The 27,866-nt window shown below is 37.2% G+C and overlaps 1 protein-coding gene across 4 annotated transcripts in view; it reads right to left on the bottom strand.

Moving 5' to 3' along the window:
- The window catches only part of JAK2 (Janus kinase 2), a 57,799-nt gene that overhangs the window by 28,704 nt on the left and 1,229 nt on the right, over positions 1–27,866 (bottom strand). The window contains exons 1-11 of one of the 4 annotated variants that reach the window (XM_075726989.1): positions 26,660–26,674; positions 24,293–25,405; positions 23,633–23,883; positions 13,053–13,176; positions 12,200–12,317; positions 11,471–11,616; positions 9,791–10,112; positions 7,344–7,463; positions 4,208–4,365; positions 2,657–2,768; positions 762–948 (exon numbers count right to left, since the gene is read on the bottom strand). In XM_075726989.1, the coding sequence (XP_075583104.1) occupies positions 762–948; positions 2,657–2,768; positions 4,208–4,365; positions 7,344–7,463; positions 9,791–10,112; positions 11,471–11,616; positions 12,200–12,317; positions 13,053–13,176; positions 23,633–23,852 (1,507 nt within the window). In that variant the 5' untranslated portion in view covers positions 23,853–23,883; positions 24,293–25,405; positions 26,660–26,674. Of the gene's footprint in view, positions 1–761; positions 949–2,656; positions 2,769–4,207; positions 4,366–7,343; positions 7,464–9,790; positions 10,113–11,470; positions 11,617–12,199; positions 12,318–13,052; positions 13,177–23,632; positions 23,884–24,292; positions 25,406–26,659; positions 26,675–26,701; positions 27,784–27,866 lie in introns of those variants that run through there. The other 3 variants (XM_075726988.1, XM_075726990.1, XM_075726987.1) reach the window with 3 other exon arrangements.

Genomic DNA, 27,866 nt, shown 5'->3' with positions numbered 1-27,866 from the left:
TGCATATGTATTTGCTTGTCAAATCTCTTCTAAGCTTTCAAATCCATTGGCTAATTTAAATCAAATGTGAGAGAGGTAAAAGATATCAAATACTCTGTTCTCTCAAGTTTTTGTTTAAATAGGGACCTGGATAGAGACAAAGACTAACTATTATTAACTGTAAGTAGTACTACTTATTATAAGCAAAAAGGGCAGACGTTATCAGAATTCATAAAGGGGAAAGATATTATGAATATCAAAGCTAGGCAAAAACCTTTAATGTAAATTCAAGAAAAATCTGCTCCTCAGGCAGGAGCTCTATTCCATGTGTATTTTTCAGTGTTAAAAAGAAGTTGAAATCACAATGCAGCCTTGGGATAATTCAGCTAAGTTGTCAACAAACAATGGAAGAACTTCACTGGCATTGTTGGTTCCATTGCTTACGGAACTCAGTGAGAAATTATACATTTAGTAGCTCTTTCCTTATCAAGACAGCCTGCTGCACACAGTCCACTGCAATTAAGAAACCAGTTTTGCTTCTAGTCATGAAACTGGCTACCATGATTCCTTCTGGAAGACCATCTTACAACAAAGGAAAACTTGGCAGACACTAGGATTGAAAACTATGACTCAGAAGATGAACAAATAAGTCAGTGAAATTTAAAAAAACCCACACAAACATATACATCTACCTACTTGAGAGTCATTTCATACTAACTTATTTTTAAATCTTTAATCTAAAAGTTGGGAATCCTTCTGCTTAGAAATAAACTTTCTCTTACCTTTTGGTTTTGGAGGACAGCATTTGATGAACTGGAAAATTATGCTGTCTGAACGGACAGTTTCTGTCTGGTAACAGGTCAACAGATCCTTAAGATTACCAAAACTTCTCTTGGTTCCACTAAGATTATATTCTCCATTCTCATTCTTTGTTATTAAGCAGTGCTTATAATCAGTGGTATTCTCACGCTGCAGAGATTTTTTCCATTAAACATAAAATTGATCAATATTTACTATTTAAAAGCTTATTTAAATGTATAGCACTCTGCTAATTAAAGAAAGAATGCTTCAGCAAAATATTACCATAATTTGTAATTTTGTTCTCACTGTGTGATATTGATTCTGAGAAAATATGATTCTACTCCCATCACTGGAATTAGCATGTTGATGCTAAGAAAAACAAATGTTACGAAATCTGCAAAGATGGAGCTGAGAAAACAGATAATGGATCCTAGGAAATAATCCTTTAGAGCTAGTAACAAAAGCTTCTTCACCCTTACATGGGGTAATATCAAAACAGAATTTTGTTGGAAGCAAGAGTCCAAATGCTCACGCTCTGTGTTCTTTTGGCAAGCATTTGGAGATCTCAGCTGTATTTCTACTTTTCTGTCATCTACAGTACAGTTCTAAGCAATTAGTTCCTAGCACAGATTTTCAATATGCACTGAATTATTTTTACAATAGAGTCTTGAAAAGATCCCATTAAACATTTTTAAACAAGAGAAGCTCTTAATAGTGCTTTCATGGTCCTTCACGTCAACACTGCAAAAAATGTTCCAACAAAGTCTGAATCTCAAAAGCCTTCTAACGGATTGCCCAGAAAGTATCAGAACAAGGGAAAAAAAAAACCAAAAATGCGGCTAGGTCAGTTAATGACAGGCTTACTGACTCTCTAAGCTTGCTCAAGGACTGATCTCTTAGTTTAAAAAATTCCCTATCAAACACACTTCATTGAATGGACATAAAATTTTTGTGAAACTGATCTTAAAATGGCTGTTCACTTCTCCATCCACACATCAACATTATTTTGTCATTTTCAGAGATGTACATAACTGACAGTATTTAGTGAACTTGCTAGCTTGCTGCAAACCAGCAGGAAAACCCATCTATTACCTTCTCTAGTTAAAAATGCAAAGGTAGTCCTGTTACTTTAATTAAATAGAAGCCCATCCTTGGAACAAGATCATGCAATTATGTAACAGCAATATTGTAGTACTGTACTATCACTAACTGCAATCTCACAGAGGAGAGGTACATCTGGTTCTTTAGCTGCATGAGAATTGCAAGCATTTCAAGGGTCGCTCCCACTTTAGCTAATAGCAGATATCCAGCAGGAGATCTGTGTTGATGTAATAACTGCCAAATAATCTGGCTGGCCATCAGCACTGGGGATGGGGACAGAACCCAAACCCTGAAGAACTGTGGAAATGGAACAGCGAAGGAGAGAGACTCTCAGATCACCAAGGGCTGTATACTCAGTCTTAACTAAGCCCTATTCGGGAGGGAGGAAATCCCAGGAAAAAATCCAACTAAAAAACCCAAACCTTAAAAAAAAAAAAAACACCAACCCAAAACCCCAAACCACTCTACCATCCAAACATTTACTACAGTCCCAAGAGCCATGTCACCATCCCCAGAACTCTCAAACTCTCTTCCCTCCACCTGTCTTGTTCTCCTAGGCATATGGTATGTGTCATTAGCAATTCTTTACCATACAAGTGTTTTAATGTTTCTCACAAGACCCTGAAAGTTGGCCAATCTGAGAGAAGTAGCTATAGAATATACACATCAGATAAACATTCTGAAGAGAAAATTAATAATAATTTACTAACATCCCAGGCTTGTTATTATAACACAATAAAGATTATACAGGTACTATCTAAGGCAGAATACAAACCTCTATAGCAAAGGTGAGGAAGTATTTTTTAAAATCTTTAGGACTGCAGCGAAGAACGTAGAAACCAGTCTGATTACCCGCTTTCTTCAGTTTACTGATAGCAAAGTCCATGCTATAGTAAAAAGAAAATGTTTAATACTGGATAATTTCAAAATCCAGGAACATCAGAGATTGGCCAGTGAGCGCTATTATCAGATATCTAATACAACAACAATTCAAACTCTCAAATTTTTTACAGCTTCCTTTAAGTTAATATTTTTGTCCCTTTATTTTCCAGTATTCAGGGTGACTACTTATGTAGAGAGCAGTGTATTAAAAATTCTTAATACTGAAAACACCACATTTATTTGATGAGAAATCTTACAGCCTAAAAAAGTATATTCCCCTAGGCTTATGATATGACTTTCAACATCCATTATGGAAGAAGCTGTAATAAAACTGCCTAATAAATAAGCTAAAATTAGCAAAATATTTGTGTGGGCAAAAAAGGTGGGTTTAACTTGGGAAAGGGCTAACAAGAAAGAGGACTTGAAATAAAACATCAGCTGTTACTACAAGAACCAACTTCCCCTTAAACAAGCCTTGCTAACTGACTATTTCTATCCATCTTAAGGAATGAGGAACAGAATGCCTTGGAAAGGTCTAGATTCATTGCATAGCCTTTTGAACAGCCCTAAATAAAGGTCAATATACAGCATTAGTCATTAGTGCAAGAAATGTGATTAGAAGTGTTTAGGTCTCTGTCCCTCTCCTCCTTCATCTCTTCTGAAGGTTATAGCACCTATCTTCCTTCTGTCATTGGGAAATTTACAGAACTGTTCTATATTAGCTGAGTAGACAGTGCTAGTTTCATGCAACATATCTTGCATATATCAGCTTTCAAGCTTTCTGTAGCTAAAGCAAATACGCATTTTATTCTGCCTAACAAAGCATTTCTAAGCTCCCATGTGTGCTTCTGCAAACAATAAACAATACTATATGAACTATTAAAAAAAAATGAAAAAAAAAATCAATGAAGGAACTAAATTCTTCCTCAAAAAAACCCAACAAAGCAAACAAGGAGGCAACATTCCTTAAAAACAAACAAAACCTCCAATTTATATGGCTAGTGGTTTACTGTAATCCTTGCTCAAATATTGAAGAGAATGTTATCTGAATATGCCTTTTTCCCCTTGGCACTCAGATAATGTAACTGCTAGAGGCTGCAGTGAAAACACAAGAACCTCTACAACACTGTATGTTGCTGCCATGGTAGTAACTATCGTTCTGTAAAATCAGCATCATGACTTCGCTGCCTGTCTCACTTGAAGAATAAAAAGAATTCTAAGGGAAGAAAATTAAAACCAGAATCTTTCCATTTATTTTTTTTATAATATGTCAAGAAGGCAATGTATTTTGCAAAGTGAAAAATAAGAGGAAAAATGTAAAGCATTTTATGTTACATAAATGTAATAAATACACATTTCAAGATGTCCATCATGGTTCACAGTCAACTAAAGTTCATCTTTCAAAAATAATATCACCTTGTTATATTGCTAAAAAATTGCTTACAAAATTGGTCCATGGCAGTTGCTTTGGATATTTTCAAGGACTGATGGTGGTGCTACTTCTTTACAGAGATAATGGTGGGCATCCGCAGTTAATCTGTAATATCCATCAATTAATGATACAAAGGAGAGCGCTTCTCTTAATGACTGAAATTCAGCCTCCTGTTAAATTGCCAGGGGATAATGGGGGTGGGGAGAGAGAAAGAATGAGAATTTCAATTTTTAATAGGCAACACAAAAATCCTGGATATGATAACGGTGTAAAAGATATAAATATATGCATATTAAAGATATACATACTGTTCTTAACTACTGTTTGTAGAGTTCTACCTTCCTGGTGCCACCCAAAACCTATTAGCAATCTTCAGTGTTCAAAAGTAAACCCAAACCAAGCAAATATGCCATAAAAAAATCTTACTCTAAATATATGGAACAGTAGAGGAATGCTGACAAGAGGGAACATCTGGAAGGGAAAAACTGAGTAGATACAACTCAGCATGGCAGACACCTATTGCAATGGCATCACAGTGTTGGTTTTTTTCCCCTAAAGGAAAGCCTTCGCTTATCAAAGTTTTATGAGGCTGCCTTCAAGAAGCAAAAAAAAAAATCTCTAGAAAAGTACCTGCCTGAAAATTTAACTCATAGTCAGCAAAAACTGGCATTCTGAGCTGCATCATAAGTAGAAGCTGACCTTTAACTACTATGAAGAGAGGTGCAATGGATAGAAGCAGGGAGAGGGACAATGTGGTCAAAGGAAAACGGGTTGTGGTCTGTGCAGAATACATTGAACAGGTAAAAGCACAGCAAAACTAACTCCATCTGTAACAACATATTTATTACTACCAATAAAGGAAAACAGATTCTATTTTTATGTAATTATCTAAATTTTCTTAATATTTTGACAGTTGTAGGAGAGCATTAAAGGCTGTCTTTACTTCAACAGAGGAGTGTTACTCTACCATTTACAGAGTGACACTAGATTTCATTCAGTAGCATAGCCCAACAGAACAGGCCTTAGTACATGCTGTACAAGTTTGCTGATGATGCTGGGGACTCGCTTACTGGCTGAACACAATTCCTTGGCAACTTCTTTGCTAGACAGCAATAAAAAAGCTGATGCTTTTGATCACGTGCCAAGAAGTTGTCTGGAGTCTTCAAACTCCTTATTAACAGAGGACCTGGAAACAACTACCTTTCCAGTTGTTTCAACGTGATCGGAAAACCCACATAACAGACCTAGAAATCCAGCCATTTTAATCAATCCATGTATCCTAAAACTGTGTAAACTACATTTCTATAATGAATTCTGCCAGCTGTGTAACAGGTTAAACCATGGCACAAGTTCTAATTTACATCAGCTAATCCTGGCATGTAAAGTGTTCACACACAAATGATATGCAAAACAGCAGCTACTGCACTTTTTGCTACTCTGCCTTGCTCTTCAGTAGCTTTTTTAGACAAGATATTAGAAAGTCAGTTATACCCTCAGAAGCATATGCAGTCAAGTACCTAACTACCACTACTGAGAATTTTTAAAGATAATTTTAACGGCTCAAGATTAAGGAAGCCTCCTCCACCAATCTGAAATACTGTTATGCTCTCAGCATCATAGATGCACATCACAGATATTCCAGCTACTCTTACATTTCAATAAAAAACCTTGAAAAAATTTCAAATTCTTAACAGGTCATTAATTCTGTGCCATTAATGCAGGAAATGAAGGTGAATCACAACTCTATTATAAATGAAATAAACCATATGCCTTTTTTTAAAAAAGTACCATTAGAGAGAGAATAAAACTAATTAATGCTTATTGAAATATTTTTTGAATTTTTAAAAATTATTCTTAAAGAAAAGAAGCACATAAGCTGCACACAGCTTTTTCACACACAGACACAGAAGTAAGCTCTCTTGTCACACAAATGCCTGAAATGAGGAGCCCTGAAGGCCCACAGGTCGGTCACAGAGATAAAGGAAGAAACAACCTGTATAGGGTTTGCGTGGCAAGGTTTTGGTAGCGGGGGGGAGGCTTCTTCTGTGAGAAGCTGCCAGAAGCTTCCCCTATGTCTAATAGAGTCAATGCCAGCCAGCTCCAAGATGGATCTGCCGCTGGCCAAGGCTGAGTCCATCAGTGATGGTGGTAATGCCTCTGTGATAACATATCTAAGAAGGGGAAAAAACTGCTGTGTAACTGTAGCCAGAGGAGAGGAGTGAGAGTATGTGAGAGAAACAACTCTGCAGACACCAAGGTCAGTGAAGAAGGAGAGGGAGGAGGTGGTCCAGGTGCTGGAGCAGAGATTCCCCTGCAGCCCTCTGCATAGTTGAGCCTGCGAAGAAGGGAGAGGTGGGGGGAAGGTGCTTTTAAGATTCGGGTTTATTTCTCATTACCCTACTCTGATTTGATTGGCAATAAATTAAATTAATTTCCCCAAGTCGAGTTTGTTTTGCCCGCAATGGTAATTGGTGAGTGATCTCTCTGTCCTCATCTCAACCCATGAGCCTTTTGTATCTCCCTGTCCAGCTGAGGAGGGGAGTGATAGAGCAGCTCTGGTGGGCACCTGGCGTTCAGCCAGGGTCAACCCACCACACAACCACTGGAGAGCCTGACTCAAGTGCAATGTTGGAGTTCAAACTGAAACAACTTTCTACATTCATGTATAAAATACTTCCTTAATATCTTCTTCCAAGAATTTTAAACAGTAAAAGCAATGACATTAGTTTTATCCCAAAACTAATTTTCTGTGTATCATCATTCCTTCAGAGCATTTTGAAGCCTTTTCCAATGCATCGGTCACTGGCACACAGCTTACCATGACAGCATGGAAACAGAATGCTTGATAGCTAAAACCACAGACTCAGGTTTAAGAGTCCAGTAAAAAAAAGAAGAAAAGAACCAAACTGTGTATCAGAAATTACCCTCAGCTACAAACATCTATTTCTATTTCAGTCCATGCACAGACCTTTGAATGCAAAAGACCTTTGGTGTTCCGATACACCGCTTATACTGCTGAAATGCACTTAGTTTTACCTCATGCTTAATTAACATGTAATTAGTTATATAATACTATAAATACACAGCAATCACACAGTCTGCTCAAAATGACATCTGTTTGAAAAAACAGCAAGCAAAGTAAACAGACCAGATTCTTGCTGTCTTGTTTGTGAATGGTGACAATTCTTCTCTCACTGCAGCCTTCTTGGCTTGCTTGTTTAATGCTGACATCAATGATATCAGGAAAATCACAGTATGTTTGTAAATCCTGCAACAAATATTGGTTATATAATGTCAGTAAATAATATAAACAGCACCTAAAAAACCCCACCTATTTGCAGCATTAGAATTCCTACAACTCTGAACTTGTAAGCTAGCAACAGAGGATCATAAAACTTTAAATATGCCATTACAAATAAAGGAGGTTTGTGTTTATGGGACCATCACTAGGAGCATGAATTAAAAAAATGCACTAGGATCCAGGAACCATGAATGGAAATATCCATATATGGGTTGGGGTCTTTTTATTGTAGACATTTCTTTGCTCTGTAGTATTTTGTGAGGATTAACAATGGAACATTTTGATTAATCTTTTGGGGTGCTTTCTTTTTTTTGAGAACTTATTATTAGCATCCTGATTGAAGAGATTTAGAAAGCCTGTTAACAATCCCAAATGTCATGGCTTCAGAGTGATGCAAGCTGCAAAATCAGGATGTAATATGAATGAAGAAAGGGTCTAAGAGAAGGTTCTCCCATCAGCCAAAGTCATCACTGACTAGGTAATCTGAAGCACTGATCCTAATTACATGGGAAATCCAAGACACATTTTCCTTTGATAGCAAGTTCAGGTAGTTTTTGATACTATGATATTCTGTACCACTTCAGTCTTTCACAAGTAAAATTACAATGTCATATAAATCATATTTTGTTTTTCAGTAGAACTTTCAGTAGATGCCAAGTAATATCCTTAAATAAAGGTAGGTTATTCTTCCAAAGTAAACAGATTTTATTCAAGTCAGAATACCCCATTTATATGGCTGCAAGCATATCCTAATACATAAACAGGTGTAATAATCAAGGCTATAAGACTCAGTGGCTATCAGCTAGAATAAATCAGCTCAAACGCACTGAGGTCCCTGATGCTCTATTTGCTCATCTGGTTGTTGGAAATGTGAACTGGCAAAACAAATTTCTTGAAAATCTACCCTACATATGTCATTCCTGCCTTCCAAAAAATAAAAATTTTGTTTCAATTCAGTATCTTTGTAAAGATTCATCAGTATAGTTTGCTAAAATAAGACTTATGATCACATTTACAAGCAGCCTTAGTAATTTACTAAGTTTTCATAACCAGTTTTATAAGCAGTTTCTATACCAGTGAAAATATACACAGCCTACACCATTTCTCTGTCAATAACTGGGATGGTAACATTATTAATTATGAAAAAATAATTTGGCAATCTCTATAGGAAATATGATCAGTTTAAACACTACTCTTACTAAAGGCTTGGTTGCTAGGACCAAACAGCATATTGTGCATAAATTTTCTACACCTAAAACTAGAAATTGCAAAATCTGACATTTATGTTAGCTCCTGCCAGAGCAACGGGCACTTACAGGAAACTTAGGAAAGGCAGAGGGCTGACACATAACAACTATGAATGAGGTAACTGGACCTAACATCAATCTACAAATATTCTAAGAAGAACACACTTAAAAAATCCAGGTATGTAATCAGATTTTTTTTTTTAATTAAGTATTACAAAAACCCAGCATTTTTACAAATTATTACAGCACACTGTAAAAATACAACCTTTTGTAGTTTGGTCTTGACTGCTATATATTATGCATCAAAACTACCAAACTAACAGATGCAATTACATTGGAAAACTGACACATGTTCCACTTTGCCTTAAATTTTACCTTTGGGAAGTTCCCACACTGCCAATATATACTGCTATGAGTCTGTATCAGATTCTGATAAATTCGACAAAATGAATAGTCATGCTGGGAAATCACACACAAAAGAAATAATTCTGATAAATAAAAATGCAATAGCACATGATTACTAGCACTTATTGGAACCATTTAGCATCTAATTCCTGAACGAAGAGTATATGGACTCTGCAGTCTCAGAAATGTTACTTTAAATTTGCTAGCTGAGCCACTGGTAGGAGTCTAACTGCAGCAAGAAAGAGGTGTACGTAAATTTACCTGGTTTTTGGAGTTCTTAAAACCCTGCTTTCAAAGAGAATTTGAGGATTTATCCATTTTACCTATTACTTTTCCACACTGATTTTTTTACAGTAATGAAGGTCCAACACTGATTTTTTCATTTGTCAAGCACAGAAGTATTGCATGTTCAATTATTGACTTTCTTCTAATACTTCAATAAAAAACTAATTTTAAAATCTTGCACTGTTTAAGTGTTTGTTAAGAATACATTTCCGTGATCCTCAGCCACACAGAAATTGTATCATCACTGTGGAAGTAAAATTTACCTACCAAATTTACCTGGGGTAAATCAGAACTTCTAACATAAGCTAATCACTGTTACATGATATACTGCACGATTATTAAAATAATAGAAGTTACCTGCTCTGCCAGTGTCTCACAGTCTTTAAGTTTTCCTCTTGAGCACTGAATTCCACCATTTCCAGTTATTACAATGGTTGCAAAACTTTCCTCTCCAGAAGGATCTCCACCAGGTTCTTTTACTTCAAAAACCTCTGAATAGAAGGCAGACTGAAGGGTTTCCAGATTTATAAGATACTTAAGTTTCAAGTTTCTGGCAGTAGCTTTGCATTGGCCAAACTGTTGTATAAATTTGCGGAACCTGTACCTTATTCTTTTTCGCGTCAAAATGTGGTAACCTTGGATTTTGGCTCGCACACATTTAGGCAAAAACATTTTGTAGCTGTGAACACATAACCAGCAAAAAAACTAGTAATTTAATCCATTAAATCCAGAAAAGATAATTAGTTCTGTACTAAACAAGTCAACATGAAAATATCTTTTCCTCTAAACGTAACCTTATTCTTTAAATCGCAGGATAACAAGAATGCTGTCTTCAATCTGCAGTATGTTCTTTCGAATACACCCGTTTCTTTTTCCATTTTCCCTTTTTTTCCCCTTCGCTCAGTTTCAACATATATTACATAATGCATTTTCCATAAATCCAGACATGTCTGTTCTAGTCATTACTGAAGTTTTGAGGTAAGGCAGCAGAAGTTACACGGTTGCTTTGTTTGGTGTAGAAGTTGGAAAGAGGATACTGCACGGATAGAGGCAACTACATGGATAGAGGACAGATTTCCCGGCTGAGAATATAGGTGGTAGAATACGACACTGTGGTTGGTTCTTACTGAAGTTCCTGTATCACAGTCCATATTCTATCAAGGTGTAAAAGAGTAGGATGTCACCTGGCCAATTAGTTGTCTCATTCTGTTTTTTAATACTCCTGCTAGGCTCCATTAAAAGACAAACATGAACCATTAAATAGTAAGCAGGGACAGAAGTAACTCAACTGGAGTGGAAACTGGTTAGGTTGATAAACCAAAGTGAACTGATAAACTCAAAGCAAGTTTAGCAGAGATCTGCCCAAGATGGTTAAGAGCCGGGAGCACATGACATGACGGAAGAGGCGTAAGGGAGCTCGATTTGTTCAGCCTGGAGAAAAGAAGGCTCAAGTAGGGTGTTCTACTGTCTTCAACTAACAGATGGTTATGGAGAAGACTGAATTAGACTCTTCTCAGACATGCAAAGTGAAAGGACAAGAGGCAACAGACACACAGTATCACAGAGGAGACTCATTAGATGAAAACCTTCCTCAATGAGGGTGATCATGCACAAGACAAAGCTGCCCAGAGATACGGTAGAATCTCCATCCCTGGACATTTTCAGAATGTGACTGGATGAGGCCCTGAGTAACTTCATCTGACTTTAAAGTTGTCCCTGATCTGAACAGGGGGTTGGATCTGATGACTTCCAGAGGTCTCTCCCAACTCAAATTATTGCTAACATCCTTTCCCACATAAGCAGTTGCTGCCTTACCTCTCATTACGAGAACCAAATCCATGTACCCAAACCCACGAATGGCCATCATAATAAAGGCTTTCTATTAATCTCTAGTTTACACTACAGGTAAGTTTATGGAATCATTATGCTAGAATAAATCAGTTGCCAACAGCTGAACATCTCCTCCCAGATGCTAAAGTGCAAAAATTGTTTTTTGATATCAGATAGGTACGATACAGTTCTGAAGTATGGAGTCACCTGACTGAATTGTAAATAGCCAGTGGGGTTTGGTCCTTTTCTTTGGCCACTCTCATCATATCCAGAACAGCCATTCCAAGGCATTCTTCTTGTGTTTCATGAGTAACAGGCATCTGTATCCATCCATCCAGAAAATCATCTCGCCACTGAGAAAGAAGAATGCAAGAAGCAAATTAAAACTGCAGCACTGCTGCTCATCAATACAACTTTTTTTGGGTGTGGGTTTTTTTGGTTGTTTGGATTTTGCTTGGTTGGTTGTTGTTTTGGTATGGGTTTTGGTTTGTTTATTTTTTTTTAAGACTGCATTCTTCTGAATGAATCCATTTGTCCATAAAAAGCAGCACATATTCATAATGGATACCAGCTACCATCAGGCTTAGAAACATTGTTTTCAAAATATTTTCATTTCAAATCTCAAAAAGGTCCAATATGGGGAGGATGTTTTTCTACATTGTGTCAGTCCAAAATGAAAGTCACATGGAAAGACTTCCACACAGTAGTGGCACAAGAAAGGAGCTACACACACTCACTGCTTTCCCCAAAACTGCCATTTGAGTTCCATCTCTCCAAATTTACAATATGACATCAATATGAATTTAATTTTCATCTTGAGTGGGCTTCAAGCTGTCAAAAGAGCCTACACAGTTACTATCAGAAGGTGTGAAAGGGAATAATACTAACAACCTTTACCAATCTGCATTAAAAAAAAAAAAATCAAGCAAATCATACCTGTGCAAATAGGTAAGACATGACAACATCATCAAGAACAGGGCTTTCTGCACCTCGAAGAATGCCATACCGATACGCTCTGCTGGTGCCATTGCAATACCAGTGGGGAAAATAAAACCTAGTAGGAAATATTTAATCAAACATCAATAAACAGATACTTTCGCTTACCAACACCAGATATTACCACTTTCATAGACATGTAATTAGCGTTGGCTGGTTGGCAGGACCAATACAAAGCCCCAGTTAGTCAACAGGAGGCTTTAAATCCAGTTCTTGGTGTTCTAAAGTAATACAACATTTAAGCAGGGTGATAAGCTGTACTGGTAGGGATGAGGAGCTCTGCAATGTTATCCTCACTAAGAAACACTCAGGCCACATTATGCAATGTAAATAAACAAAATCTGTTACAGGAGGAAAACTGTGACTGTAGCTTTAGATGTCCACATTCAAAAATGAGGTCAGAGAAAAATGGTTCTATTGCAGACATCTGCCTGACTACACAGGATAATTACTCTGTGTTTCAGAAATGCCACTAATTTCAAACAAGCAAGCACAGAGGAGATGAGATGTATCACTATTAAGAAAAATATTATTTTTACTTCTGCTGTATTTTTAATTGTTTGTTTCTTCAATCTGACATGGCAAACATGGTACACAGACAATCAATAAAACATGTTACTCAAACCTACTCCAATAATTTTGATCCTTTTATCCATCTCTTATCCATATATCACCAACAATCTGTACATAACTTGCTAGAGAAACTATGGTTAAACTAAATATCTTATTGGTTGTGTTTTCTCACATAGTTTTGTTTTACCACGTGAAGTGCGTAACATTTGATTTGGATTACCTTATCCGGTAAATTAGGGTGAGTCTGGTTGCTTCATCTACATGGAAGATATGATTTGGAGGATACCACATTCTCTCTGTTTCACTCATGAGTGCGAACATGTTATGATACACTGGCATGATACCTAAACAAAGAACAGAGAAGCAAACATTTATAGGAAATTGTTTTCACAAAGACTCAACCTTATTAAAAAAATATTGTGGGTTGAAAGTAGCAGACTGGCACATATTCTCCAATTATTCATTGCACTGCTCTATCACTGTCAACAGCACTGCAATCGTCACCCCATAACCTGCAGACTGTTTTTGCTGGTTTATTTTCTCATTCTTCCTTTATGTTCTCTGACTGCAGACTGTGTTCACCTATTATCCTACACTTCACTGTTAGATTACAGGATTTTCTCTGTATGGCATTTAATACAATGGCTTCTTAGCCTCTCAGTTTAATAAGAGCAACAACAATACATTACCTTTCTCCTTACCTTTTCCGAAAACTGATCTAGGCATTGATTTTAAGATTTTAGATCAGTGAAAAATTAGAAGTAAAGCAATACAAAGAAAGTCATCATGCCTAGGACAACCACCTGCCATTTACATTTTAGTAGCTCAGTTGAGAACAAAACCAAACACATATTGTGAATTAAACAAAACTGGAAAATAGTTTTTTCCCCTCAACAATTCAGGACTGTATTAACGAGAATTGACAAGCAATCCTACTTAATCACAAACTATGGAAATCAGTTGAGCATCAACTCCTCAGCAGCAGCAGAGTTTTAATTTGGCTCTGGGGCTCCCAGCTGCAAGTACAGCCTAACATCAGACAGGTCATAGAATCATAGAATGCTTAGATGCCACAGCATTGTACTATGCTGCAGCATTACGCATCCATGCGATGCCAGTGCTGCAATTTGGAAAACAGGTTAAAAGTCTCAGAACTGACAGCAAAAAAAGGATGAACTTCAACCACTGACAGACATATTTTGAAGACAGGAAGAGATACAGGTCTAGAGGTCACAGTAGGATGAAAATTACAGTGTGAAAATCACAGTAGGTCATAAGGAAAGAAAACTATGTTTACATTAAGGCAAGACACTTTTGGGGAAGAAGGAAAAAAATACTGAAAAAATAACAGATAAAGACAACAAAAGTAATTTAAAAGGATGTACAGAGACGAAATAATTCTGGGAAAAGGGAAAGTACTCACAACCCCCCCCCCCAAGGAGTTAAATGAAATCATAGAAATTCACACAAGAAACCAGGAGAGGAAAAAAAAAAATCCCTTATTTCTTTCTGTTCTGAACAACATCTAGGTAACTACTGAAGGGGGCGGACCAAAATTTCTTTCATCACACCTAAAGTGCATGTAAGACAATCAGTTAGAAACAACTAATCAACTCCACATATAAAACTGCATAAGCTTGCGGAACAGGAAGTAATTCAATCTTATATAACAACTAGCCTGAATCTGCTACAAAATGGGGTTTGTCTCTGTAGGCAGCCAGTAAGAGGGCTAAGAACAATGTATATTGTACAGATGTCAGATTAAACTGCTGAAATCCACAGGCTCATCATCTGACATTTGCCTAAATGAAAGCTCACCAAAATATACCAGAACTACAGGTCCTAACACATGATTTTCTATGAAAAGGAGTCATAGACTTACAGGAAACTACAGAAATGGAAAGAATTATGTAAAGTAACCAAAGAGAAAACAGAACTAAACAAAACCCACAAAGGAATAACCCTGAAGGGATCAGTAACTGAAGGATGGGCTGTAAATCCAGATGTTGCAAATTTATGGTGCAGTAAAACATGTGATCCACCAGAGGTTTGAGAAATATCAAATTAACTCCATTCTATGGAGTTAAAAACAAATCTATCCCATGCAACCAAACATGGTTCTCATTTGATGTGTGAAGTGGGATCAGCTAGATAACATTACAGATCAGTTGTCTATAAAGCAGTAACAACTGACTTAGTTTTAAGGATGTGTGGTGTCTGTATCCCAAATAATTGCAGATCAGTTACAGTGTAATCCATGTGAATCACCACCCTATTGCAGGATTCTAGCCAGATGCTAAACACCATTCAAGGCAATGCCGAATATTTACCTAGTCTCACTAATACACTTCCCCCAACTATTACAATTATTACAATGAGGGTGGTGAAGCACTGGAACAGGTTGCCCAGAGGGGTGGTAGAGGCCCCATCCCTGGCAACATTCCAGGTCAGGCTGGACGGGGCTCTGAGCAACCTGATCTGGTTAAAGCTGTCCCTGCTCACTGCAGGGGGGTTGGGCTAGATGACCTCTGAAGGTCCCTTCCAACCCAAAGCATTCTACGATTCTATATGATTCTACGATTAACAATCCTGCGTAAACACACTGAACATGTTTCCAAGTCATATTCTTAAATTCAAATGTTAAACTGCCATATATCACCAAACACATTACAGACACCACCACCCTGCCCTGCCTCTCAAAAAAGCAAAGCAAACGAAAAAAACCCACAGATCACATCACTGCCATTCAATCCAGATCATATTATTGCCATTCTGAAACTTTAACTAAGCAAGGAACATGACTTTGGAATTCCCCCTACAAATCAGAAATGTTAACAAAAAAAAAAAATCAAAAAAATCCTCTTTGCTGTCTATGTATGAAAAGTAAACCATGCACTCATCCATGCCTCATACTTTAGAATTTATAATTCCAAATAGTAACTTCTACCTTTCACTGCCAGTGCTCAATGACATATAGATCATACGTGTTTTTCAAGAAAATGAATTACACTACTTTACTTCTTCTTTTTTCCCCTCCCCCTTAAGAATTACACATTTGTGCCAGAATATTGCTACACTTGAAAAAGTTCAACAATTATACAAATAGAGCAAATCCTCTATTAGAGTCTTAAAAATTGTCCACAAAAGTCTGATGAAAGCAGAGAGGCCAGAAACATCTCTTTTCATGTAATTCTTAGCAGCATTATTAGTTGCAGGGACTTTGGAAGCAAATGACAACTGCAGTATTTAATTGTTTTCTCCAGAAACAATGAAAACCAAAAGACTGAGGTTGGGGGTGGAGAGGGGGGGTGGGAAATGTGTGGAAATCAAAGTCTTCTGATGAAGCCTAGACATGTCAACAATAATGAAAACTTCTGAGAAATGTATTTTCAACACAAGTAAAATCAGAAAAGCTGTTCACAACAGGTACTAAAAAACCTCCTCTGGATTTCTGCACTGCACTAACCATGCTATCAAATCAATCAGTGATTAATTAGGAGAGGAGACAGTGACTCAGACATAAAAAAAGCAGAATTGTTCTCCACTTTGTCTCCAGCAAGGGCTATTAAATAAATTTTCCGGACTATTGCAAAGACAAGAACGTGACTATCTCTCAGCAATTATTTTATTTAGTACTGTTGTGGTTTAGTCCCAGCCAGCAACTAAGCACCACGCAGCCGCTCACCCTGATGGGATGGGGGAGAGAATCGGAAAAGTAAGAGTGAGAAAACTCCTGGGTTGAGATAAGGACAGTTTAATAATTGAAATAAAGTAAAATAGTAGTAGCAATAATAACCATATAATAATAATAATAATAATAATAGCAACAACAACAACAACAACAACAACAGCAGCAGCAGCAGCAGCAACAACAACAATATACAAAGCAAGTGATGCACAATGCAACTGCTCACCCACCACCCGCCAACCAATACCCAGACAGTTCCCGAGCAGCAATTGCTGACCCCAGCCAACTCCCCCCAGCTTTATATGCTGAGCATGATGTCATCTGGTATGGAATAGCCCTTTGGTCAGTTTGGATCAACTATTCTGGCTGTGCCCCCTCCCAGTTTCTTGTGCACCTGGCAGAGCATGGGAAGCTGAGAAGTCCTTGACTAACATAAGCAGTACTTAGCAACAACTAAAACATCCGTGTGTTATCAACATTCTTCTCCTACCAAAACCAAAACACAGCACTGTGCCTGCTACTAGGAAGCAAATTAATTCTATCCCAGCCGAAACCAGGACGTAAAGCTAAATAAAGGAGCCTCAGCATGTTATACAGTCAAGTAAAATCATGAAAGGCTGTAACACCATGGAAGTCTATTCCTCAAACTTCTACCTCAAGCCTAAAAAAGAATGATTTGCATAGTAGCTTCTTCCTTTCCTCATTATGATTTTAGAGCTCCACATCCCGACAAGTCACACTACTTAATTTACCCTGAAGCACCTAAGGAAATACAGTTTTTCTGTATTTCCTCCTTTGTTGGCACTAGGTACCCTTTCACCCATACAGTATGTTTTCATTAGGTAACGTCCCTCTGTAAAGAAAAAATAAAACCCAGAAACTGTAAATCACAAAAAGCCATGACACCACTATGAGATGTGGAAGCTATGTGTAGTCTACAGTAGAAATAGTGTCTTATGAAACTGTCAATTCAAGTGTATTAATAAGTCACTAGACATACACAGATGGAAGCAATTACTTGCATGGAGTTCATGATTAAAAGCAAACAATCTCCAATTTTCAAAGTCCAATACAAACAGTACTCAGTTCTCACACACAACTGTCAAGTAAACTATCTAAAACTTACAGAGTCTTGCACACACTGGATGGAAAATTGCTTGGCTTTTCTTACACAAAAATATCTTACCCTCATCTTTCATACAAACTGGAGCCTTACCGAACTCTGACACCACATTCAATGTTGCTATCCTGTCAACAAAGTGTTTTCTGAATAGTTAATCAAAGCCCATGTTTCCTTTCTTAGCAAAACAGAACTGCCCAGAGGTCTGACTAATCCATTCCTTGCCTTGCGGGGGTGCGGGTGTTGTGTGTGGATTTTCAGGAAAGGTTATCACTTAAGAAAAAACCAAAACAAAACCCACTCCCTCCCAAACTCCCCAATGGACAGTTATAATGAATGACAACTCTGAGCCCTGTGAATTCTGGAAATTCAGCATGTTAAGGATAAGTCTGCTTAAAAGTCTCTAGCTACTAACAAGGAATGCCCTCCAAACCATGCAAGCAAAGAGGTACTACAGATCCATCACAATCATCACATTATGCAACACATTCACTATCTTGAAAATGTTTAATTGACTGCAGGCACTGTCAGTTCTTAGTCACATTAAATGTTTTGAAACAGTGTTTTTACTCTGGTATAATTAAAAATTCTCTGCTATCTTGTGGCTTTCTGGGGAGGCACCAGCAGTTTTCAAGGAAAGTACCGTGGAACTTCCAATCTATTTGCAAATCAGACGGGTGAGAATTAAAAGGTTCCTAGGTGGAGTTTCAGAATATCAACATTTAAAAAAAAAGAGACAGAATCCAACAAATTCAACTGCTAGCTGCCTATAACTCAGCAACCCAGTCAGGACTATCGAACTGGTTCCCTCTTGGGATTCTAGTTCCATTAAAAAGTTAAGATTTTGGGGTTTAACGATCATAACAGAAGGGGAGGGGGAAAATGAGAACAAAAGCCTGTCAGAAAGCAGATAAAGTAGATACATCCTACAGAAATTTAGGGTTCATATACACCAGGGGGACAAGCCATGGCAGAAATGCAAGATGCTAAACAAACTATGCTCCTTGGTTGACTTTGCCAAAACGTTTTTCAGTGTGCTATTTAAATGTTATAGTTACATTTAAAGTCACTAGCACTGCATACTTTACTACTAATTTATTAAGATTTTCAAGAACATGGCACAAATTTATTTGCCTATCAAAACAATGCTTTGCTTATGATTGTTGCAATTTTAACTGTGATATACAAACTCATTTGCCTAGTGTAACAGAAAAATATCTTCACTTAGTTAACTTTTTCAGTAACAATTTGGATTATACATACAAGTGATGCATGTATTTTTTTACTCATATTACTCAGCCAAGAGAATAAACCAACAAAATCATTAGTTTAAAAATTAGAAGAAAATTATTTTTCCATGTAATACTGGTTGTGTGTATAATGTATTATTCTGGTAAGTTAGAGTGTACAGGCCACAGTTGGTTTTTGGTTTTTTTTTTTGTTGTTGTTGGTTTGGTTTGGGGTTGGTGAGGTTTTGTTTTGGTTTTGGGTTTTTTTTACTTACTTTCTGATGATAAAAACCTCTTAAATCCACTTACAAGAGACTGGGCAGTATCTTATTGCAAAATTATTGGTATAGCGTACTGACACTAATATAATAAACAAAACATCCTTCTTTCTATATACAGATAAATACATCCAAGATTCAAATTCAAAGACTTCAGGTGTTCCCAGTAGCCTGTATCTGATTTACCTACACTACAACAAAACTCAGTTCATGTTATTTTCAATTACACCTGCTAATTTTTAAACACAGATTTCTAGATTTTTTTCATAATTTACACTTTGAGTAAAACAAAAATTATAAACAAAGTTTATACTTACTCTGTAAACAAACACATTTACTTATTTTGTAAAATATCACATCAAGCTTGCATTACCACTCTCTCGCATCAACTGTGGGGGCCTTCCTGAACCATTGCTACTACTTGTGTTCGAATGGCCTTGATTGCTTGGTATTTTTATAAAGTGAATGTAAACACACTAAAAACAGCCTAAAAGAGAAATTTCATTTAAGATTATTTGAGAGAGCGGAGAAAATTAAAGGGTTTAAGATCATGATTTGGGAAAACAAGCTTCTGATACTGAATTTAGAAGACACATCGAACACAATGCTTCTGTAACCTCTAGAACAATTTCTCTATCATATTTCATTTCCACCATCAGTTAGCTCCTCTAATACCACTTTCTCTCTTAGGCTGAGAGCAAAGACTTCCCTTGGTTTTGGCGTGACATTTATAATTTTTTTACATGGCAATTAACATACTAGTTAACATTTAAGAGTTGAACCACAAGACTGGCTAGTCAATTTAAACCTTATTTCAAGAGACTTCATTTATTCTTGCATTTCTGGTGAGATATTTAGCTTCACGCTCAGACAGTTTTCCATATAAAAAATAACCTACAAAAAGTTTCATATTTATTATTTTTTTCCAAAATTTGAAAGTTGTTTTTAAATAAAGTAAGAAAAGGTTTAACTTCTGCAAGCATGCCTCAAACTGGCATGCAACTACAGAGTAATATTTAGACAGACTAGTATTTATATAGCCAATATATGCCATATACAACAGATCTAAAGTCAAGCCAGCACAGACTGAAAAACCTTCAATTGTTTGAACTGTATAAAAGGTACATAACGAGGCTGTCTCTGTGACTGCTGATGTTTGCCTAGATCCAGTCCTGCTTGCCACCAATAAAAGTCATACTTTGATGTAACCAGCTCTGCTGTCAAGAAATTGAACAATTGATCAGATCACAGAGAAAGTTCATTAACAACTACCAAGTTTGTTGTATTTTGGACATGCCTATTACATGAACCACTCTCTTCTTTACGAAATATCCTGATTCATAGCTAACTCCTGAAAGACAAGTTATGCCAACATAAACATTATTTGACTGTATAGGCTTTGCAGACCTACATGTTCTGCTGTACAACCACAAAACCTCATAGAACAAAACCAGTAATTAATAATAAGTGGTACCTCATGATTTAAGCACTAGTAACTGTTATGAAAGAGAACAAAAACCTGCAGCCATCTCAGCCTTTTCCACCAATTTAGAAAGAAATGAAGTTACAAATGCCATTGAGAAAAAGGCAGTATAATACTGCCACAGTAGCTGCCAGGCAGAAACCACTCTTCAGAGGACTTTGTCTACCTCAGCTCTACAAGGTCAAAGCCTCAACATGAGAAAACATTTTATTTATACAAGTTACAACTGATTTATATAAATCACTACTGATACACTTTAGAAACTCTGGTGAAGAATGCTGAAACAATAGAAACAAATATAAAAACAACTTAATAAGGAGTACTATTAACACTAAATTATTTTTAAAACAGTCAAGTATAAAAGGATACATCTAGGAGCTAGGTACTGGCCATACCAGCAAAACAGAAACTGGCACCCCAGAAAGCTAGAAGGCTTGAGAAAGATTGGTGAGGTCTGACAAAACAAGCAATGGAGTATGAATCTTCAGATGATGTCATGGGAAACAAGACTAACTGGATTTGTGGATTAGCAGGAATTGGATTTTGTATGTGATGTGGGTGAGAAGAATATCATACATAGCCAGTGCTGCACATTTTCCTGGGAAACCGGAGACAGTGCAGAAGACAGCCAAAAAATTAAAACAGTTACGACAGTCAAGCTACAGAAACCAATCAATTTATCAAAAAGAAGACCTAAAGATAATTTGATTATGGCACATAAATATCTCCTTAGGGTTGGTGATGGGGAAAGGCAAAGAAAAACATACCTTGAACAAACATATGAAAACTGAAGCAAGGAAAATTCAAACCAGAGAAAAAGGAAGAAAAAAGTGGACAAACCAGCAATAAGAGTAGAAATGGCTAATCAGACTACCAAGGTAGTTACCATTCCAGTGAATTCAGAATAGGTTGGGAAATTTTCTGGAAGGTGAGCTTTAACTAACTGATTCATTAGAAGGGTAACTGAAAAATTTGTGTTCAGATGACTTGCTATTCCCCTATCACAAAAAACCCCCCCCAAACCTAGTCAGAAAGGAAGGAGGCAAGGCACCTGATGTCACAGTTGATGATGCAGTATATTCTCTGAAAGACCACATTATTTTGAACATATTGAATTTGATGGATACAAGCCCTTATCAGTTTAATATTCTGGCAAGTTGGTACATGAATATCAAAGTTAAATGAAGAAGCATTTCTTCCGCCCACTATCTAGTAAAATTGTTCTCTATTTCACTCCCTCACCAATACCCTCAGTGACAACAGTATTTATTTCCATTAAAAATCTCATTAACTATTACCTAATGTAAAAATTCAACACCACTTTAACAGTCAGAAAGTGAAGAATCTCCCCCCCACGCTAGCCTTATGCACCTTTAGATGCTGTACCTGAGGGTCTGAACTAAGCTGAGAAACCTAACAGAGGCAAAACTGAATCCCAAAAACCATGGGTACCAGTGCTAAGAGAGCTATCCTTGCTACAGAAGTGAGTATGGGCATATTTTCTGAAGTGAGGACACAATACATTTTTTTCCTTCAACTGGAAGAAAGAGGCTATAGAACCCTCGGGAGACAGATATCTGGAACATCTAGATTTGAGTCACCACCAAAAAGAAACCTTAACTTCGAGAACACTCCCAGGTCCATTTGTCAAACTCAGACCTATAAGGTCATTAGAGCAGCAGACTCTCACAGAGCTAAAATTCTGGAAACCTCTAAATACCATACTACTTCCTCATATCTGTCTCCCAAAATGAATCCTGGGCAGTGCTTCTGCTGAACTCATTATACGTGCTTATTTGCCTAAAGCTCTCATATTACATGAAGAGCAACTCTACGAACTTGAATCTTAGTCAGACTCTGCCATGCCTAAAGAGCTCCAAGGAACAATGGTCCTTAAACCCAGAAGATTCTTTGTGAAACTAGCATATACAAGCAAATTACCAACTCATAGCATGCAACTCTGTCAGTACAACACATACAACAGCACAGAAAAACCTGACAGACCCCCTCTCAAAATTCATTAAAACCAATAAAAAGACAAAAATAACAAAAGTATAAGATGTTTGGAGATAATAAAATGTACAGTCAGAGTCAGCAGATTCATATTTGTGACCCACTGGAAAAGAAAGATCTGGAATTATGAGCCTTTCTTTTAAATTCATTTGCACCTGAACGTGGCACTTGGAAAGCTAAAAGACAAATCCAGCCTTGTACCACTCACAGCCCAAAAAGAAGATATGGAGAGACTCTGTGTACATGTGTGTGTGCACATGTGCATGGAAAAAAAAGACAGTTTAATATCCAAAGTTTATTGGAACTATTTTTTTTTATTCACAAATTCAACCTACTTTTGCAATGAAAGACAGACACATGCACGAAGGCATGTTTGAATTTTTTTACTATGGGTCTCAGCACCTGTTCATGTTAAACTCTGGATAACTGTAACAATTCAAAGGCATTCTTAGATATAAACATGTTTTATTTATTTATTTCAAATATACTACTGTGATTTACTTGTTTTATTTCATGAACAGTTATGAAAAGCATTAACCACACACACACACAAGCAGTCATGTTTTATCTAATAAAACAGTTTCCATCTGCAAAGTGGTTAAGCATTTATAATATACAATATATGCATAAGTTCCAGGACCAATCTGTTTTGCAGATTCAAGCTATTTCCAGTTCCTGCTGTGATTTAACTATCCAAACTATATTTCAGCTCAATGAAAGAAGACTTCCAGGTAAAGGATAGTATACCCTCAAATTATTGAAAAAAGAGCAATCACCTGATTATATCTCAGTTTCACAACCATTCCGACAGGAATGGTTTTGCAGCCTGGTGCTAATTACTTCTGATAATGATTACTTCTGAAAGAACAGAAAGATTAGCATTTCAGTTAAAATGCCAGCACTTTGATGAGCTCTGGATTATTAAAAACCTTCTTGCATTAAGCTCAATTTCACTCCTTCATTAGGAAAACCATTATGTATATACTTACCACAGGCTTTACAGGCAAGAGCACAAATCTCTTCTGCAACGTATTCTCCAGCTGGAAATGGAAGGTAATGTCCTCCTGTCTTCCCAGGAGAATGATAAAGGTACACTTGAAGCAATGGTTCTGTCTGCTTGGGTGCACTGGTATTCCCATGGATGTCACCATTCTGGTGGACAGTAGAAGTTGCTGTACCTTCCATATTTGTCATTGTAAGACAGGCCATTGTTTGTTTTGGTTCTGTTCAGAGCATTTGCCTAAAAGAAATGTAAGGAGTACTTCTTGACTAACTGTATTTGGTTTTGCTGGTAATACTCCTATTTAATGATAGTACCGTTCTGATACAGGAAAATCATTAGCAGCTGAGGACAAGAGAATGGCTTAGAAGGTTTACCAAAAGTTGAGTTTCTCCTCAATTCACTATATAGCCCTAGTCTGAAAAATAACAGACACTACGAGAGGAAAAACAAAATTATTAATTGGGAGCCCAAGTAGAAGATTTATTACCTCTCACTGGATTTTACACAGTGTGTACTCACCTGTCCAGTTGAAACATGCTAGTTAAACCTGAAAGCCAGAATAATCCCTTTAATGATATCTGTGCAACTCATTATAATCCCAGTTTAAATGCAAAGATTGCACTGAAAATTTATAAGACAAACCAACCTGCTAGGTCACAAACTGGCATTGATGAAGAGAAAGGTAGGAATAGCACCATTCAGCTGAGTTTTAGTCTTAAGCAGACACTTAGAAGAAAAAGTGCTCACTGAAGTGAGACTAAATAAGCAGACTTGTTTTGTCTCTACAAATGTGATGACTTCCAAGACCTCCTCCTTTCAGAGTAATCACTTAAGTCTATTCATACGGAACTCAAGCTAAAAATCCTTTCTGATAAATGTAATCAAAGAAAAAAGGGACTAATAACTCAGTATATAACCACATGTATATTTGATAATGAAAAAAGAAACAAGTTTAAGAAAAAGGAAGATTGACAGCATATTCCAAAAGCCAGTCGAAGAATGTCTTTGCTCTTCTGTGACTGCATCATAATTTTAATCAGTATAATTCATGCTTGTGATAAAAGCGTTGACCACAGTCTGTAAGGCTTGCTTTTATTAAAACTGATTCCAAATAACTACCACCTAGAATTCAGCATTTCATACTTTGAAAATGCAGAATAGGTATAAACAAGGCACCAGTTATAAAGATTTGATTTTTTAGAATTATAGAATGTTTTGGGCTGCAGTAAGGTCTCCCCGGGGCCTTCTTTTCTCCAGGCTGAACAACCCCAACTCTCCCAGCCTTTCTCCACAGGAGAGGTGTTCCAGCCCTCTGATCATTTTTGTGGCCCTCCTCTGGACCTGCTCCAACAGGTCCACATCTTCCTTGTGCTGGGGAGCTCAGAGCTGGACACAGTACTCCAGGCGGGATCTCACAAGAGCAGAGTAGAGGAGAATAATCACCTCCCTCAGCCTACTGGCCATGCTTTTTATACAATACAATTGGCTCTCTGGGCTGCGAGTGCACATTGCCAATTCAAGTCTTATTTTTCATCTATTAATGTCCCCAAGTCCTTCTCTGCAGGGCTGCTCTCAATCCATTCACCCCCCAGTCTGCACTTAGACTGGGGATTGCTGCAGCCCTGGTGCAGGACCTTGCATTTGGCCTTGTTGAACTTCATGAGGTTCACATGGGCCCACTCCTCAAGCCTGTCAAGGTCCCTCTGGATGCCATCCCCTCCCTTAAGCCCATCAGCTACACCACTCAGCTTGGTGTCATCTGCAGAAAAAGGCTAAACACCTTAAAGGAGGATGTGATAGACAAAAATATTCTATTACATATACAGGAGGATAAAACTATGCTACCATGATGGTAATCCTGGGGGAAAGAAAAAAAGAAAAAAGACACCATCACCAAGAGACAAGTGCATCATTTTATTTCCCAAACTAAGCAACACAAAGAGCCAGTGTTTCACAGACATATAAATCTGAATTTCTAGGGGGAAGCATCACTCACTACATTCCTTGGGCCCTGATCTAGGTGAGCATATGGATTCCCTATTCCTCATTCATAGAGCCAGCCACCTTTAAATAAGAAGATTTGTGCTTCCAGCTGCAAAGGCAGGATACAGGTAACAAGTATTCTATAAGGAAAAAAAAAAATACATTTCTCTTAACCCATCAAGGAATTAATGTTTCTTAGAAGAAAATGACCACTACATCACTAGGAACATAATATTTAAAAGATTTCTCACTAACTCTGTCAACAATATGTAAAATGTAGCATTTGTGCTCTACCACTTGCTTATACAAAACACTTACAGCTTTAATCTGCAGAGGAAGCCTTCTTTAATTACCACAGCAATTTTTTTAAAATACTCTAATACTAACTCTCTGTTGAATACAAACCTTCACCTGAACTGAGAGATCCTTTCACCTTGGTCACTTGGTGTTATGTCTATCCAACACTGAATGGAATTATTTTTTATAGAACTAACTGAAAACCCAGCCAATTTCAAAAGTGAACTAAACACACTTGTGCCTAGCTCTCCTTCATAACGTTTGTGTACTTACAAACACATCTGTCATTTCAAAAAAACCCTCATCATTCCCTCCTTGTTTCTGTATTAAAAATTCCATAAACCAAGGAAGGAACCTTGCATATTCATACCTAACAATGTGAAATATCGACAAAGTCTAGCAAAAACTGCAAAGTAAATACTGTAACAGAATACCCTAGCCTGCTCTGTTGCACTAATTTCAAAGGTGTTCCATGCTGCTGTGTGAAAAATCTCTAGGATTACTATTTGTATATTTGTGTCACCACCCCAATTTAAATAATTTTCAAGTTTGTCTTTTATGTCAAAGTACTGATGAAACAGATAGGTGAAAGCACAAAATACCCCTAAATCACTTTCTTCACTGAGAAAAAGAAAACATGTTTTCTTGGCCTTTGTCCTATACATGCAAGTAAACCAGTTCTATGGACAGAGCTTCACATGTGAAGTAATTGAAATACACGGTCACCACTCACCAGTAGTGTGGAAGAGCTCATCATTAACAAAATTGCTTTCACCTGTATTTTTAGCAGACAAGTCTCCAACTGGACACACTTGGTCTTCCATTCTTTGCTCCATCCAGAGACCATTGCATCAGCACAACAGAAACATTAAACGTGGCAAAAAAGTTTAATTGCTGTTCATTCAGAATATTTAAAATATGACCTGTTCTTCTGACCATTGTAGAAGTTGAGCAATTTGAGACTAAATATACTGGGAGACATTAATCTACCAGTTTGCAGAACATATTTGAGTATAATTTTCTGGGGTATACAGAACAGATTTGTTATCATGATGTAATTAAAAAAAATTTCTGTGTTTGTGTGAAGAATGTAAATGTTCATGTAAAGAATTCCCATAGCTGTATAAAAGGATTCAATACACCCAGAATGGGACTTTTGTAGGTAAGTTACTCACAGTACCACAGAGGTATTTGTTTGCCAAAAAGGAGCTCTGTACCAGGTCCACACACGTCTCAAAGTGGATGTCTGACATAATCAAGACTCAGTGAAAGTGAAAAATGGCCTGTCCATTTATACACATAACAGAAATGTGTAACAAAATCTTGATGGAATATAAAGATCTTGATTTGGAGATAGATCAAACCTACTAAATATAAAAGATCTGATTCTAGTACTAATGAACAGAGGATTTGATCCAATAGGATTATTTCAATGTTCCTAATCTGGACAATATTTCAAGTCACAGCTTCTAAAGGATGAGATGAATCATTCCCCATATTGCTCTAACTGGAAGCACCAGTATCTACAATGCAACATGTTTATATGCAATTCTCTGTTGCTGTCTGTAAGTTTAATGCACCTAGAGTATTAATTTTACCAGCCACACTGGGCTACACTAATTCATATGGTTCTTTTTACTCAACCAGGAAGAAATTAATTAATGTGATTGAAAACCACCACTTACACAAGAAATTTCATTAAAATGTGGAGAACATAAAAAATCCTCATGATTTAGTAATATGCAGCATTTACAGCCCCATTCTGAACAACATTTTTCTTCTTCTTATGGACAATTTGAGCTATGCCAGTTGCAGATGACACCAAACTGGGTGGGAGTGTCGATCTGCTGGAGGGTAGGATGGCCCTGCAGAGGGACCTGGACAGGCTGGTCGGATGGGCTGAGGCCAACTGTATGAGGTTCCACAGGGCCAAGTGCTGG

This window comes from Pelecanus crispus, chromosome Z (assembly GCF_030463565.1).
Source record: "Pelecanus crispus isolate bPelCri1 chromosome Z, bPelCri1.pri, whole genome shotgun sequence".
In the NCBI taxonomy this organism is placed as follows: domain Eukaryota; kingdom Metazoa; phylum Chordata; class Aves; order Pelecaniformes; family Pelecanidae; genus Pelecanus; species Pelecanus crispus.
The sequence above is the reverse complement of the archived record's forward strand: the minus strand, read 5'-3'. Positions and strand labels throughout refer to the sequence as shown.